At 40.4% G+C, this 18,594-nt stretch overlaps 1 protein-coding gene across 1 annotated transcript in view; it reads left to right on the forward strand.

The window, feature by feature from the left end:
• Window positions 1-18,323, forward strand: part of LOC147732922 (histamine N-methyltransferase-like) — a 284,151-nt gene extending 265,828 nt beyond the window's left edge. Inside the window, exon 5 of the mRNA XM_086955067.1 lies at window positions 16,897-18,323. Coding sequence (XP_086811193.1) covers window positions 16,897-17,252 — 356 coding nt within the window. The 3' untranslated portion in view covers window positions 17,253-18,323. The remainder of the gene's footprint in view (window positions 1-16,896) is intronic.
• The last annotated feature ends 271 nt before the right edge of the window (window positions 18,324-18,594 follow it).

The following is an 18,594-nucleotide window of genomic DNA, read 5'->3' on the forward strand; positions in this document are numbered from 1 at the left end:
CAAGTTGCTCTGTACTAACAAGTACTTCAATAATGGAAAAAGGTGAGTGGCTAAGATTTCGGCATATATTTTAGCATCTTTGCCATATAGGTAAGTAGGATACTATGTCTTCAGCAGAGTTCGCCTTTAAAAAAACTGCAATATTGATTGAGTTCTATCAAATGGTATTTCAGGTCCCCGTTCTATACCAATGATAGTTACTCAAGTATAAGAGCTAATTTATGTATAAATACCTTATAAAATTTAACAGAAATGCCATTATTTACAGTACCTTTCCCAGATGGTAGGGATACTATGGCAGATCTAATCTCTTCTAGGAAGATATCATCACACACCCCACACACAACCCCACACATACCACCCCACAGACCCCCCCCCCCCCCACACACACCAATATCCGTGTCATGGATGGTGAAACATTATTGGCTATTAAAACATACAAGTGAGTTTTATTTGCACAGGTCATCTTAAACTGAATTTGACACATGAAGTAAATTGATTTGACTTATATTCACACAATTTAGTCATGCAGGAAATCTGGGATTTGAACCCAGGCTTTCCAGTAACACTTAGTGCACTAAAGCCATTGAGTAGGTTGTTCATTTCTTTTTCTCAGTCCCCTTTAAAACCAGTATATAGTTTTTGTACAATTCTGTAGGATGAATAGTACACTGTAAAATAAATGCTGATCACAGGTTAATCTAACACAATATTTAAAAATAAATAAATGTACATAATGAAGGTGAGGGAAAGCAGGACACTATCTACTAATATCACTGGCTTTTTCAGACATTAGCTAGCTATTCTATGCAGCGATTTAAGTGCTTTACAAATCGTATGGATAATGCAGCAGGGACAGGGCTAGGGAGCGCAGAGGCGGAATCCAAAGGCGAGGCTAAAAAGAACAAATTCTGGAACCATTGTGTTGATTTTTCACAATCAAGTAACTACATATAAAATAACACAGAGCTTAAATGGAAAATTAATGAAAGTTAAAATATTCAGTGGGAAATGCTCTATTTTATCTTATGAAACCGCTATTTGTTAATGCAATCACTGCAGATGTCTATGTATACAATCACAGGCCCATAGCATTCAATCCTGGTGCAGCTGGGAAAGTGACGTGTATTTTTAGTGCTACGAGGTCCCTGAAAGCACTGTGAATGTGTAAATCATTACTTTAAAAGCGCGTTACACATAGTATAATATAGGCTGTCACAAAATGTGCATATACATTTAGGTTAAAGGTAAAAAGTGCATCTAAAGTACAGATTTTAATAATAAGGGGATTATACAAGGTACAACATTTTTATAACTGTCCATTTAAAGCACACACTCCCCAGCTCGGCTTGGAACACTTTTACAATACTTCTAAAAAAGAAAATATCTCTGCCATCAGGAAGCTTCAAGTAACTCCATCAATTAATGCCTATATCGGCTCCTAAGCAACCTTTACATTCGCACATTTAAAAGTTGTGCACATTTGCATTTCTTTCAGGAAGCATGCACAAGAAAGCTTGTTTTTTATCTGTCTGCCTCTCCTTCAGTATTACAGCCCAGGCGACTCCCTCCCTTCCACTCTATCTGGGGAATTTGAATTGCTGGAATTAACTTTTGTCCTTTAGCTGAAAGGTTAAAATGACTGACAAATGAGTGCCCGGAGGGTTGACTTATACGAGAGATGAGGTGGGCATCAAAGGGTTTCAGCCCCCACCCCTATTGGCATCAGAGGGCTTCAGCCCCCACTCATTCCCCCCCCCCCCTCGTGTGTAACGGCCCGGGACCGCTCACAGCCACACCCGAGCACTTCACAGGTCTTTAAAGATCTTGTGCATGTTAATAGGTCCTATTAACATGCACAAGGTCTTTAAAGACCTGTGACGTGCTCGGCAGAGTCGAGCTGCAGGGGCTCTTAGAAGGGGTCAAACAACAACAAAGCCCTATTTCCGGCAGAAGTCATCTCATCGCGCGACACACCTACGGTTAGGGCGCGACACAGTAATGTGTCGCGCCACACAGTTTGGAAAGCTGTGATCTAATAAGCTAGATTTTATTTTGTTTAGCTTCAGGTTATTAATGGTTTTTGAGTGAGACTATTGAGTCAGGAGTACATACTGAGTCCTCATAATATACACTATGGGGCGGATTACATTGTTGGTCGGAAAGGCTCCGACAGACAGTCAGATTCTCCTAGACAGTGTCAGAAACCTTCAGACTAGTTTACAATCTGCTAGACCGATCATGATGTTTGTGGTCGGGATGTAAGTGTACAGTCATTCCGAATCGGTTCCGACAGGTTCTTTGAGTATTCGTGTCGGTTGGAAAAGAGTCTTAAACTCTTATGGACAGCATTTCTGACCTCGCACTTAGGAAATCGATTTTCAACAGCCTTTGCTAGTCTGCTTGTCTGACACAAAAAGGCTGCCAGGAAGTAATTTTGGGGGCCCCCAGCAGGGCCCGCTTAATCATGAGGAATCAGGTTGGGGGTCGAGGTGATACCTAAGGGACCCCCCTGTAAAACCCTTCACTGCTTGGCAGGCACAGAAGGGTGCCTGCAAGAGGGTGCAGGGTTGTCTGCACCCCTCCCCCCCCCCCTAGGAGCCTATGTTACAGCCGGTTGTCGGGTGGAATGTGGGCTCGTATATGGAACAATGGAACTCCATCCGAACGGTGTTCTGTTGCATCATAATCAGGCTGGTGGAACCGCTGACCCTGAGTCGGTCAATCCCGATTCAGAGTTGGTGTTGGGCAGAAAGTTTCCGCACAACATCCTAAACAGCCCTATATTGTGCTCGCTAAAAGATTAGGAATTGTTTGAGGTATCTCCTTTAGTTGATGGACAGTGCCTCCCTGACTAACTTGAAGAAAGATGGAATGGTTTTATTCAATTTTCTTTACCTTTATAAGTTATGGCTTTACCAAACGATTTGCCATATTCAAAATCTGCTCTCATGCATACTTTATAGGCAGAAGCAGCTTGCTTCCTCAGTGAATGATCCTCCTCAGTGAATGGCCAATTTTTGTTCTATATTCAACCACTTGCAAAATAATATATTTAGTCTCATGGATCTTGACTATATTAATCTAGTAAGTTCCATTTCTAGTGTCAATAGATTTAAATACATGTTTTCCTCCCTTTTACTTTGTATCCTACTTCGATTAGAGAAAGATATCATAGTAGTTACCCTGAAATATGCTGTGGGAGTGTTAACAATCCATGTTATTAGTCAGAAGCGCATGTGGGGTAGTTAAAACCCCTTTTGAATTCAAGATCAAGGAAATGGGAGCATTAGTTATTACATTTCTGCTTTCCCTTGATGAATAAATAAGATGACCGTGCTACAAGTCACTTTAGGGGAGATTTCAATACAAGCATTGAATGCTATTTTATCTGGTGCTAGGTCCAAATCTATATAGGATTAATATTTATTGAGAGGAGAGTAATAAGTGTAGACTATTTAATCTCTTTTCAGCGCTTGGCAGAAATCAATAAGACCATGAACTTTCATCAACGCTTGTATTACATTATAAGCTCTTGACATCCAAGATGTGGCATGGTGAGCAGAGTCAACTTTATATTCCAGCGCTCAACAGAAATTGCTAAGTATGACTAACTTCCCTAGTCAAGCTTTCAATCCTAAAACTAGCATATAATAATCTGAGGATCATCTAGATTATTATAAATTACACATATGCCATGTAGAACATGATCCATCTCTGGGTAGGCTATGATCCATGTATCAAATCGGTTAACATCCATCTTAGACACTGTCTTAGAGACAACAGAACCACTCCTCGGATAGATATTTATTGTGAAGTACTTTCAACTAGATTATAATACAAGTGGTGAAAAGCAGCAAATCTTTATAAATGGTATTTGTCTCTGCTCATTTTAGAGAGTCTTTTAAACCACATACATTCCAGCTTCTTAAGTTTATAGATGCCATGTAATCATAAATTCATAGCAGCTAAGAGCCTCCATTGTGCTTTGTTTTCATTTTTTTTGCTCACTAATTTCTGTCAACAAGAATACAAACTTATTTTGCCCTTCTCTCCCTTTTATTAATGCAAAAATCCCTATGTCCTCCGCAGATTATGTACACCATTATTCCCTGTGCCAGCATTTAATCAGCCTTGAGTAAGCCTCTTGTTCAGTCTACATCAATAGTATAGTTTCCATGTCTATTTCTTGAAGACTAATTTTTTAATTTCTACCATTGTTTCAAAATGTCAACAAGTTCCATTTCTGTAAGAAGAAAGTAAGTATGGCCATGTCTCTGAATCTTCAGTCTGACGGGTTTCTGCAAATAAACCGGTGCTCTTGTTGTTTTCAGTGGTTCAATCATTGTACATAGTCGCCACAGATGCACAACATTTTAAATGGCTTAACCGGATCAACCAGAAAATGTGTAGTGCTAAACAGGTTTGAATTAGTAGGGTGTACCTTGAGATAGCTTGTTTGTCATAATAAAGATTTATATTTATCAAAATGAGTCTTTGTCTGGTAGCAGTAAACAAATTAGATTGCATATTTATAGACAAATGAAGCCGATTGGCACATGGAATTTGGTAGTCAAAACCCAAGTCAGTTAGGGCAGGAAATGCTTTTTGGAACAAGTGTGTAATGTGTTGCTGAAGATCACTCCCCTCTTGCCATTCTAGAATACCAAACACCTGAATATTATCCCTCCAATGTTGGTTCTCTAGATCGTCAAATTTTGCAGTGGATTTTCTGAGCTTGTCACTCATGCCCTTAAACTGATGCAGTTATCCCTGCTGTTTCTTCCTTGGTCTGAGCAGTGCATTTTTCATAGTCGGCCATCGGCTCAGTTAGGGTACAGTTATATCCAGCCACCACTGCTAAGAACTGTTAGTTCTTCAGCTTATCAGGCTTGGGCTTCACATAGTGTGCTAGTGGCTCATTTCTATGTATCTGAATCAGTTGAAAGATGGTCCCCAAGGAAAGTTCTATTATCTGTGTGCGTCATGAATTTTCCTTAAGTTGCTGGAGCTTTAATGGATTGGTAAACCAAAATTGCCCAATTAGTCATTCCCACATCAAAATGCTGAAAAAACCCATCACAGATGGTTGACTCTGTCTCACTTGGCTCTTTACACTCCTGTGCTGATACTGGTTTTACTGTAGACTCTTAAGTTTTTGAAACATCCTATGGTTTGCCCTGCAGTCTAGGTACTTCTTTTTTATAGTCAGTCATGTTTGGATCACCTCTCTTATTTGTAAGTTTGAGCACCCAATTTCCAATGGAAAAATTGTTAGGCCCACCTTTGAGCCTATCTAGTGCTGTTTTACCCCTGACTACCTGTCTAGAATAAAGAATATTTTACATTTCAGAAGAGTCGCTGGGGCTTAAAAAAGCAGTGAAACATCAAGTGTATGAGATAAATCTGAGTCAGTGGTGTTTATATAGGGAAAAATAGCACCACTCACGAAAGTCTACAAGTAACTCTGTCACTTTAGACAATGTTGTATGGAGGTGCTGCAGTGGTCGAAGGGGGTGAAAAAACGTAGGTCAACTGTGGGTGGAGAATCAGAGGGCTGGAATAACGCAATGATAGGATCAGTGGGCGGAGTCAGAGGTGTGGCCAGAATCCACAAATATCCCAATTTTTAGTATTTGTTTGGCATTTCACTGGCCAGTTTAATCAACCAATGGATACACATGATTATTTAAGGTTTAATGAGTTATTTACATTAAAATGCATTCAGAAAGTGGGATATGCTTCTAATCACAGAATGTCCCAAATAAGATAAAATGTGGAAGCCCAAGCCATTTGTCTCCAAGCCATGGAGTTTCTGTCATCAGCACTTCTCTCTTTTTCCACAACAGAAGTTCAAACATGAATGGCAAAATATCCTTCTTTGCTAATGTTTTCTATATAATTATGGCTCTGCCATATTTGCCTCATAATGCAAGATCTGCTGCATGATCTGACCATTTAAACTAAGAAATTGCTGTAGCTCAAATGTATCAAAAGTTGATAATAAATGTGACTTGTGTTGCTGCGGAGTGAACAGCCTATTGCAAAGGTTGACTGATCACCTTTCCCACTGCTGCATTTGTATATTACACTGGTACTAATAAGGCAAAATCTTTCCAGAGACTGTTAGCATGTGTACACATGTCAAAATAATGAACTCTTCGAAAATATGCTGCATTACGCTTCAGCCTTTTTTTAATGATCAGCGTAGTCAACAGTGCGGCATACTTTTGTCCCACATTGCTGTATAATGAATTCCAGTGGTGATACTGTAACATAGTATCGCTTATAGGTCATTATGGGTCTTTTTACATCATTGTTTAAATTTAATACCTTTTTTAATTCGGTTTTAAAAAGTATTTATTATCTTATTTATCCTATTTACTAAATTGTATGAACTGCATTTTTATGTATATTGTCTTTTATGATGCAAATCAAATAAAGACCTGTTTGAAAGTAAAGAATTCCAGTGGCCCCACAGCAGACCGCACATGTTAAAAGTGCTTATAAATGAAGCAGAGAGACTGACAAGTTTGCAAACTTAGTTTAGTGTTCGTGTAAATCCTGTATTGCCAATCCCTGTTGAGTTGTTCAAATGAAAAACTAGGCAACCACAACAGCAGACTATAGATGTTGCGCTTCACTATCTGATTTCTTTTGATCTATTCATCAGTGCACAACAATTCATGTACCTGCTATCGTTCGGTACCACTGCTATGCAGAATACTTGATTTGAAATGGTGCACCAGTACTGTACAGTAGGTGTTCCTTTTTCTTTTCTTTTCTTTTCTGATCATTTAATTCCATATAAAACATCCAGCCAATGTGTTTCATTCAAATAGATAACTTGAACTTCATCAAGGCTTTTCAATTATCAATGGATTGTGGAATATTCCCAATACTTTGTACGATAAAATCATAAGGTTCCTTCTTTGTGTATAGGAAGCTGAATCATCAGCAAACAAAACGCCAAGAGTTAGTCAAGCTGTGTGGACAGTTTGCTGCGCATTGCGGCGCAACTGACGGGCTATTAAACCAGTGGCTATTCGTATGGACTATTAGTAAAGGAAGGTTTCACTATGGAATTAAAAGACCAGAAAATAAAATAAAAAAGGAACACCTATCCTTATGACTGTCTGCTTAATTTTGGATAAAGAAGAGTACTGGTGCACCATTCCATATCAAGTACACCAAGCATTGGCATAGCCAATAGGTCTCGCTTTGGGACCTTATACGTGTTTAACCATGCAACAGTTATTGTTGTTGCACCAAGGATATTGTGCTGCATAACTAAATACTTATAAGGTCCCAAAGGCGAGACCTATTGGCTATGCCAATGCTTTTTGTGACATGCAATGGACAAATACATGCGAAAAAGATCTTAGTACACAGTATTCCTTCTTGCATGGTTTCCCCCTGGTAAAGCATAGCCGAAATAGCTGTGCAAAACAAGTAACCTGAGAAAATATCTTGAGTGAAAGGTGGAAAACTGGTGCAAAAATGTTTTGGTTGATTGAAATACTTGCAAGTAACTTGAAATGAAGGGCTTACGTAGCTGGGTTGTATTAACTAATACAAATAAATGCCCATGTCTTTAACACGGAGTAATTATGGCAGAATATGGGCGTTAGCTGAAATACTATTGAAAATCCAGCAGGGGGCTCGGATGGCCATATAGTACAAAGGAAGTGCTCTGAGAGGCTGGGGACCAGGGTGTTGATTTTACGGGTGGGCAACCCAGAAGGATCATTATCTATGCAGCCAGACAAACAGCCCTGAGAAAATGCACACTATTTGTAGACACGGATGTATGATGTTACAACGCGTACTTTTAGCACGCATACCATTACCACGGATTTTTTACAACGCAGGTCATTTTACAACGGATACCTTTACAACGCAATACACTACAACGCAGATACTATTACAACGCATACCATTACAACGTAAGTATAATTATAGGTAAGTATATAATATTAATATATAATGTAAATATTTATTTTTGAATTATTAAATTTAATTATTTATTATTTAATTAATAAAAAATATATTAATACAATTATTTTTATTTTTTTATTTGTAAATATATATTAAAAATAACCCTGTACCCCAAAACCCAAGCCCAGCCCTAAAACCTAAAAATACCCCTGTACCCCAAAACCCAAACCCAACCCTGAAACCTAAAAATACCCCTGTACCCCAAAACCCAAACCCAGCCCTAAAACCTAAAAATACCCCTGTACCCCAAAACCCAAACCCAACCCTGAAACCTAAAAATACCCCTGTACCCCAAAACCCAAACCCAGCCCTAAAACCTAAAAATACCCCTGTACCCCAAAACCCAAACCCAACCCTAAAACCTAAAAATACCCCTGTACCCCAAAACCCAAACCCAGCCCTAAAACCTAAAAATACCCCTGTACCCCAAAACCCAAACCCAGCCCTAAAACCTAAAAATACCCCTGTACCCGAAAACCCAAACCCAGCCCTAAAACCTAAAAATACACCTGTACCCCAAAACCCAAACCCAACCCTGAAACCTAAAAATACCCCTGTACCCCAAAAGCCAAACCCAGCCCTAAACCCTAAAAATACCCCTGTACCCCATAACAAAATACCACTAATAAATGTTTTTAAAAAAAAATAAACTTACCTATAATTATACTTACGATGTAATGGTATGCATTGTAATAGTATCTGCGTTGTAGTGTATTGCGTTGTAAAGGGATCCGTTGTAAAATGACCTGCGTTGTAAAAAATCCGTGGTAATGGAATCCGTTGTAAAAAATCCGTGGTAACAGTTACATACCGTAGACACGTGTATAACTCTCCCCTTCCCAAAACTCCAGAAGGCATTTCAGCTCCATCGCCGCAGTCACTCTATGGAACAAAGTTTTGATATAAACACGCTTTCTGGGGCTACGCCCACCACTGGTCCAGTCGAATTCTACCTGCAAAGAAACTAAGGGTGGGCGTAGTTCGCGTAGCCGCACTCCGCGAAGCTACGCGAAGCCGTTCTCGCACTACGCGAGCTTCGCGAGCTTGCGTAGTAGCTTGCTGGTCCCATTCGCAAGCCGTTTTTCTTGCTCGGGAGCGCGTAGTGCGTGTTCGGGGCGCTGTCTGCGTGTTCGGGGGTTTGTAGCGTGCGACCTTACCCATGTGGTGGGCTATGGGCGCGGCCATCTTGTTTTTTCAATTGTCCCGCCCGCCCGCGTCCTCTACTTCCTCTTCCGGGTCGCGAATAACGCGTTTGCGCGGTGCATGTCTTGTTCGGGAACACAACTACTTGTTCACTTGTTCGAGCGTCTGAATGACGTTATCGTGTTCTCACAGTCAGGTTGAATTGTGCGGCCGGATTCCAAACATCGTAGCGAACGCGACCGGGAGAGAAAAGCGAGAAAGCGAACGCAGAACCACGGTAAGTCATTACTGCGCACACAAGAATGCTATTGAGCGCACAAGAAAGAAAAACTACTATGCTACGCTGTAGATTGTGAAGTAGGCAACAGCTTCGCGTGCTCCGCGAAGTGTGAAGTTGCTGAAACTTCGCAAACTCCGCGAACGGAGCGTAGTTCTCCGTCCAGGCCTAAAACAAACCCGCCGACTGGCTTTTTATCAGGACACATACCCAGGTATTAGTGTGACTAAAAGTGGCCGATACATAACCTGTCTGAGCAGTATACTTAGCAGGCAGCCCTGCAATGTATATATACATTGTAAAATGGCTGTCTCCGCTACAAGTGAGTGACGTCTGCTGCACACAGCGCCATGTGGGAGATGGTAACGTGACACCCAGGGCTCGAGTCGGGGTACCACACGGGTGGACGGCGTCCCCCCACTTATTTTACCAGGTGGACGCCGCCCCCCTGCCAAACAGCTGGACTTCACTCTTTGGCATCTCTGGGACGAGATCGGAGCGCATCTTTCGTCCGGTCGTGACGTCACTGCCGGTGACAGCGTCCCCCCACTTCTCTTTTTAGGACTCGTGCCCTGGTGACACCTAATTAACAAATAGTAATCGGAGCGGCACAATAAATGAGCAGGGAGGCCACATGCAATGCTTTGTCCTGTCATGCTTTGCAATAAAAGCCCCTGGGTTGCTTGCAGGGATCAGACAAGCCTTGATAGACGGCAGATAAACCCATGTTGACATTGCTGAATGGACTGCGCCGGTGCCGTCTATTTTCATGAAGCTCACTCCAATGCCGATGCTTTGTTGGGAATGAGTGCCGTGTTTAACCCTGGGTTTGTGTATTGTTGTGTTTGGACAGCTGTTTGCCTAGGACAGCAGTTCAGTGTTTCCATTGATTAAATCGTGCTTTTTTTGCATTGTTAAGCTTGAATGGAAAACCACCAAGGTGTGTGAGAGGAGAGGACTGTATAAAATCTGTGTGTGGCTCATGTGAGTGAAAAGCTACTTTAACAAGTACAAACGTGTCTCACTCTCGGCACAGCTGCCGGGTTAACTGATGCTGGGTAAACAAGTGGGAGGGGTGGGGGGAGTGTGGCCGAGAGCAGGGATGCACAGCGTTCACCTTGCGGGAGCAAGCACGATAATTGCTAATGGATGGCGACGCTCGCTCCTGCAAGGGAAACGCCAAACGTGCACGTGTTACAATAGAAAGCAATTCAAAACCTGCACGTTTTTGGCCAAAATGCTGACCAATTCCAAAGGGTCCCCTCCTCAGCAGCGCATGCCCTGCGTAGGCGAGACCTAAAAATCCCTGGTGAGTTGAAGCTACTATTGCTGAAACAAGGCCAATGGAGGCACCTATGGATGAGGCAGACTGGCCTTAAGGGCAGGGCCAGCTTTAGCACTGGTGGGGCCCTGTGCATTAATGTTTGTTAGTGTGCCCCAATGACCACCTCCTCCATGGGCTCCCTCACTACCACACTTTTACAGTCCCCTCAAAAGTCTCCATAACCACACTCTCTCTCATATGCATTTAATTTAATTTACATTGCCACTCATACCATTGTAGTGTGTCAGAGCACTTTACATCACATAGACTACACAGAGACAATCAATATGTGTGTAAATCACTGTATAGAACATGTTACATAAGACTAAGTACTGCAAGGTGTAGGAGTCACATGACAACCATACAAATAGGCCGTATAGTTTAATAGTGATTGGTCTCGGAGAAACACAAACTCATAATTTAAAACGTAATACCATGGTTGGGGGTTCTCTTTAATAATCAGAATTGATTTCTATCCAAAAGAACACTTTCTGCAACATTAGGATAATCAAAGACTGGGGGAAAAATATAACACTCTAATGTATACCTTGCAGTTTGTATGCAGCTCTTAGATGACAGTTAATAGCTCACCATTCTATGTTAGGATTTTAACTTATAAAGTGCAAGTACCAAAAGGATGTCTCTGACAAAAGCAGTAACTCACTGACCTATTTACATTATGTGCAATGTGTTATCTGCATGATACATGTTCTTTGCAGGAGGCATATTAACCCTCTGTGCTACCTTTCATGTGAGTCAAAACTTCCACTGGACAAAACTCAGATCTCTCTAGGAAGAACATTAATCACCACTGTCATCATGACATTTTTATTGTTGCCGAAAATTGATGGAGGCCAGGAAGTAGGCAGCAAGCGCTTTTAAAACCATGATATACTTGCAAACATGATGCCTCCACCCAAAGTCAGCACTCGGTGCGGTCACACCGGTTGCACCACCCTAGAGCTGGCCATTTAAAGGATCATGTGACCTCTGTGACAGAGTCACTGTTGCTCTAGGGTCTGCGGCTTCATAGGCCTGCCCTGAAGACTGGAGGTTAACTTTAGTATGGATTTTGGTGGACAAGCCTTAAAGGTTAACCTACACTTGTCATGCTAGGGTCCACCTGCTGGTGCTAAGACATAAGGGCTTCTAAGGTCTTGCGTGGCCTTCTAAGATCTTGCATGGGATTGTGCTCCCTCAGGAGAGTGGTGTGGTGGACTGTTTAATAAGGCTGAACCTGGTTCCCCAGTTCCAAATTCAGCAGCTCTGGCCATAGTGCCACATCCTCTCCCCAACAGAACAAGATATTTCCCCACTGAGAAAAACTCACACTGACTTCAACTACAACCCAATTGTGCCCGATATAAACACCTGGATGCAGCTCAATTTTAATTACGCACTAGACAAAAGCAATATGCTGCCTACAAATAAAAAGTAACAACATCCTGGAAAAAGCAAACACCCATAAGGATTAAAAAATTTAGCAAACTATGTGAAATGTAAGCAGGAACAACATGGTTACCTTAACGCTGTAAAAGTGTTGCTAATGTGTTTGGGTGTGAATTGGACCAATCTGGCCACTTTGCTACCACTCTGTCTTACTTTATTTAGATATTTATTTTTCATATTTTTAACCCTTTATTCCTGATGCTGCACTTTGAAATTAAAATGTCAGAAAATACGACATTTCCAGCAAAAGTGTTTGTTTTTTTGGATTCATTTCACAGTGGAGCAAATAAAAGAAAGGAGAGGAAAGAGTGAGAACCCGGTCTTTAACTCACGGTTTTCGGTAGGAGAGGAACTGCTAGGCAGAAATAGAGGGAAGAAGGAAAGAGTGTCGGGGGCAGATGAAGTGGCAGAGCAGAAGTGGACACTGTCTTAGTCTTCTCTGGGCAAGAAGGAAAAGAAGCAAAGACAGTGTCTTGTTACTTATCTGCCGAACGACAGGAATGCTGATCATTATCTATAGGCCATGGAGATTTCTTGCATCCTGGGACACATGTTTAAAACAAAAAAGTAGGGGAAAGGAATCTTTAGAATGAAAGAAGTAGGGGCACGCCGTGCCCTGCTGATCCCGACCACTATGTTGCTGCTGGGTAGAGAGACCACCTATAATGCGGCCTAGGCCAAACCAACAAGGCAAACACAGTCCCTAGCACATGCTGAAATTGCAATTAATATTCATGCAGTGTAATATATTCAAATATTCAGTCTTGTTGTGTTCCTTTTTTCTTTATTCTTTTTCTTTTTTCTGTAATTAGGTTAATTCTTAGCCAGCCAACACGGGTTTCGTCCCCAGAAGGAAAATAGTCCCACAACTTTTTCAAGGCTCAATCCTCTAAATACCGTGACTTCTCATATGGTGATAACTCCATCCAACATGATGATAAAATCTGGGTGCATATAGGTCCCAATATTAGCGTAGGTCCAATGAATAATGGCGATTTCTCTGGTTCTGTCCTCCACTTTTGTGCAGTGAAAGTGACGCCCACATTTTTAATAGATATGTTGCAATATACAACAGGTTCAACAAGGCTGCTAAAATTGAGCAACAACTTCAAGTCTGTTCCAAAAATATTGATTGCAATTTCAACATGTGCTAGGGACTGTGTTTGAAACATCAAGTGTATGTAGGCTCATTTAAAGACCTATTTTACTTTTCTGGTCTAGCACTTATAGACTGGGGTACCAATTGTGCATCAGTCCACCCTTTGCGGATGTACTCATTGTTTAATTCAGAGTGGTTATCTTATCAGAGGAGCTCAAGCTTTCTTTGAAGGTTTCTGAGTCTGTTCCAAAATTAGTGAATTGCTTTAGTTTCTCATGTGAAATAATGTGAAAAACATTGGAAGACACCAATGCTATTCCACGAGAATTGAGTGCAACATTTGTCTCTGTTTTGTTGCTGAACAAGTGGCTTTGCTGGATACTTTTTTTGTTATCCCAATCCATCTTGCCTCTCGATGGAGCCCCTGCATGTGCCCTGAATTCCACCCCAGGTGAATCTGAGTTCTTCTCATGGAGCTGGAGCACAGATATCACAAAATATTTTGCAGCTAAGTTCTCTTGCATGGCAGCACAGAGGCATGAATTGACCAGGAAATCCTAAACATTGGCTGTGCCATCAGTTAGAAGACTGGCTCAATTTGACACGTACTCAGGCATGCATTGTCCATTCTGGAATGGCTAATTCTGGTTGCCAAATCATCTCCTTTCTGTTTGCTTGAGCCCCAACTGGAACACTCGTCACCTAGGGATTGAAAGCCACGGCCACCGCTGTTGCTTCTCCTGGGTACAACCATGAAACTGATGGTTGCTGTTGTCACCCACGGAGAGTAGATAAGTATGGCTATTGAAAATACCAAAACTGGCTTCAATCCTCTCACTCTTTTGCTCCATAGGTGAAAACTATGTATCTACATGGTGCGGGACAGGCAGGAGAGCTAAACAGCACTATCTGTGTCTCGCTTTGCCACAATCTGTCTCCCCCTTAACAATGCCTAATTCATAAAAATAATTGTGAACGTGAGACTAGAGGAACTCTAGTTGCATCCCATGGTTGGCACTCCTCATTGTTTGTCTTTCCTTATTGTAAGAAAACGACTTTCATTCAATATTGTGATGTTAATCTTTTATTATGTTTCTTAGTTCAAATTTCCATGTTTGGAGATTCAGTTCAATAAATCATTTCAAAGTTCATTACAGATCATGGTAGTCATTTGTAGAACTCAGGCACTGTCATTTATGTGGGTCCAATGCATTTCGGGCATTGATGACAAGCCCTTCGTCAGGGAATTGACACTAAAAATAATGATAATGACATAAATTAATCTGAGACCTAAGGTGTGAATGTATAAAAAAACGATGCAAAACAAAATGCAAAATGTATCAGGATAACATGTTAGTTACAAAGACAACTCGTGATAGGTAACGGTTGTGTGTGGTGAGGTGTACATATTCCAAAAAGCGATACAAACAAAAGACAGGGTATGACAACATTTGTGTCCGAGGTAATAGCGTGAAAAAGTCATGTTGGATCGCGTTTACACATGGTGTTAAAAAATTAGATTCTGAAATTGCCGATGACGTGATTAAATGAACACTTAGATTTAATTTGCACTTACATGCCTGTTGATCAAGGGAAATCGCGTGATCTAAAGAGGGAAAGATAAACAAAGAACCGTCAGCGCCTCTGGGCGTGCGGTGTTCCGTAATGCTCGCGTCTTGTAAAAGTGGGGTTGTAACCACTAACCTGAAAGAAATCTGAAACGGGTTTATTCGGCCGGTGATCATCTCCTGTGGAACGCCGGTGAAAGCGATAGCTTCCCGCATTGGTTTAATTCAAAAGTCGGGAATCACGTGATTGGTCACGTGTGATCGGGGGGTAAACAGACTGAGGAAGTCCTAATTCGTGGGGAAAATGAACAATAAAGGATGGGTTTGTTTTGAAAAAATGGCTCGGGTCGAAAATTAGATTATATGGCGAGCCGTGAAAAAACTGTAAACGCAGAAGGTAAAAAAATAGGACTAAACGTCACTATGAGATCGGTGGAACGAGTTCTGATGCAGAAATTGGGGTTTGGGAGTGGTATATAGAGTCCAATACGATCAAAACATAAAATCTAAATGTGATGTGAAGAGGAGTATTATGTGTCAATAGTATAAGGAACATACACATTAACAATCAATTCGATATACAGAGCAGATACTTTACAGGTAACATGCAAATTCTATTCTTTCGTTCAATCCTGTGGGATTCTGGGTTGATAATTTCTGAATCCAATAATTTTCTCTTCTTAGTAGGAATTTATTATTGTCTCTTCCTTCTTGTTTGGTTACAGTCTCAAGAACAATTAACTTTATTTGAGAGACGTTGTGGGATTTCTCAACAAAATGAGCTGATAATGCTGACTTGGAGTTTCTCAGTCGGATGTTGGACTTGTGTTCCGTGAGACAGACTTTGATACATCGTTCGGTTTTCCCGATATACATTTTCCCACATGGGTACTTAATCCCATAGATTAAGTTGGCAGTATCGCAGGTTGCGTTCACTTTGAGTTTAATGGCATAACCTTGACTTGGGTGGTTGATGATGTTCCCTTTGATTATGTTATTGCAGTTGCCGCAATTTAGACAAGGTTTGGTTCCTGTGTAAGTGGTATTCTCTTCTGGTTTCTGCTGAAGAATTTCTCCCAAGTTTTTAGCCCTGGTATATGCAAATATAGGTGGTTGGATAAATGCATTTCTGAAATCTGGTTCCATATTGAGTATGGCCCAATGTCTCATAATGATCTGTTTGTATTTTCTACTACTCGTGGAGTATTTTGAGACCACTACTGTCCGTGTTTGCTCTGTTTTCATAGTTGGTGTTAAAAGTTTGGGTCTATCCTGTTTGTCAATTCTCAATTTGGTTTCCTCGATTAGGGTCTTGGGGTAACCTCTATTCATAAATTTTTGTGACATCTCTGTGAGTCTTTGTTTGAGTGTTATTGTGTCCGAGGTGATCCTTTTAACTCTCGCCATTTGTGAATATGGTAGGTTACGTATCAAATTGGGTTCATGGAAGCTAGAGTGTAGTAGCAGGTTGTTCCTGTCGGTGGGTTTTACGTAAAGATCTGTGATAAATCCATGAGGGGTTACCGCAACCTTCACATCCAGGAAAGTTGACCGACGTTTCTGAGATATCCCAGGTAATTCATAAAAATAACAGAAAAAAACAATGTCACATCATCACGTAGCTGCATCTTGCTTTTGAGCCATAGATTTGCAGGTTTGTAAAGAAATTCCTCAAATCAGGGAGTCACTTGGGTCCACATTTTGCGATCAGCCCTTAACCTCTTTGGGAAAGTATTCAGGAACTTGCAAGGCTCTACAATGAAAAAGTTCCCACCGATGAGTCTTTCAAGAAAGAACTAACAGGAAAGGAGTCATTCTGAAGCTGAGATTTCTCCTTTTACCTCATAGTTTAGGCTTTGATTGTAGCAATGATGGTACTATGCTGGGGATTTCCACACAAGCAGTGCTGTCTGTGAGTCTGATTATGAGTAAGTCGATTTCTGGTTTGTGCATCTCTTTACTTTCTCCTCAAGCATTCAACATTGTTTTATAGAACATGACTTACTATGTATAATAAACTTTATTTTCCCCTTCACAGGAAACAGTGGATGGAACACATTATGGAAACAACATGACCTGTATTGTGCCAAGGACGATACAGGCTCAAACATCACTTCTTCAGATGTGAAGACAATTCTAGATGAGCAGAGAGTTAACTATGCATATTACCATTTACCATCTGAAATAGACATTTCAGAATGCTATGTCAAAGACAGCAGAGATGGAGAGCTTCTGGTGGATTTCATAACACGCACAATTGACTATTTTAAAGTAGCCCCATCTGACTGGGTAGTTGCGTTATTAGACATTTTAAGAAAACAAGACTGCAGTGATGAGAAAGATGGAAAGTTGTTTTTTAAAAAACATCTTGGTACAATTGTGATTTCACACTGAATACTTGATGTGTGCATTGCGAGTAAATAAATACAATTAAAGTTAGTGTACCTAGTGAAAAGAATGAATATTTCACTCAGTTAAATTTCCTTTACAGATGCATATTCAGTCAGGTGTGACATATTAGGTGATGGCAGTAGTGTAAATGGATTTGTATTAATTAATCATAAACATCGTGCTTTAGTTGCATATAGGCATCAATAAAAATGTGCCTTCCAAATTATACTTTTCCAAATTTAATCATGTTGTGGAGTAGAGGAAACTGTTTACAGTTAAGTTTTCTGGTGTTTGCAGGAAGGAATATTTTTCTTTTGGTGTCAATAGTTTTTGTATTATAGTTTGTCGGACAATTCCAAATAATATTCGTGCATTCTGTGTTAGACCGGGACTTTCTCTGTGCAGTACATCAGGACAATTTACTACATTTATAATTTACAACATAATGAGAAGGCAGTATATTTGCTGTTAAAGTCAACTATGGAAAATTAACGTACACCACATTAAACATACTTTGCACAATTCACTGTTCAGGGCCTCATCATGAGTGTGCCAGACAAATTGGCGTTAATTTGCACCCACAGAGTTAACAATACTGAGGGTCCAATTAACACTGGGGGTACAACATTAACATGGATTGCTGGTTGAATCCTGAGATTCCCCTGAGTATTTAGAAATTACCTTTGGAATTCCCCTTATATTTCATAATTTCTCTAAGACTTTCATTCACCTGAGGGACGTCTTAGGGTAAATGTAAACAATGTTACTGTTGTGGCATTCTTGCACTAAAGTCAGTACAGGGAAACAGCATGCCCACTAGATCAGAAAAGCAAATGAATACATGGGTTGCCAGTTTCTTTTCTGAAAATCAGTATTTTGTGAATAATCAGTTGCATTATAAAAATGAAACAAAATGTGCCTGACATTGCATAAACAACCAATTCACCAAATATTACTCAATCTTTATTTTTTAGGCTCTTTCTTATTGTTTTTTATGTATGTAAAATGGATAATTATATTTCTACTATGTTTTGGTCATGTAAAAGTAATAAAGGCACATTACTTCATATGGTATTTGTTTTATGTAAATGTGTTTTATTTATTTTGAACCATGGAATGGTCGAAATCCTTCAAAACTTTGCAAAGTAATGTTCCCCATTCATTTAAATATGTTCTTTTGTATTTCATTCATCTTTTCTGATTGCAACTCTACTTTTAATGTCAACTTATTGGACTTGTTTCTTGATGTTGCTTTCAGGCAAATATCTTTGTGCTTTGTAACATCAATCATGGTTGAATCTTGTACGTGATAATCATAGGCTTGATATTACTAATTAGACAATAA

This window comes from Lissotriton vulgaris, chromosome 2_1, assembly GCF_964263255.1.
Source record: "Lissotriton vulgaris chromosome 2_1, aLisVul1.2, whole genome shotgun sequence".
Lineage (NCBI taxonomy): Eukaryota > Metazoa > Chordata > Amphibia > Caudata > Salamandridae > Lissotriton > Lissotriton vulgaris.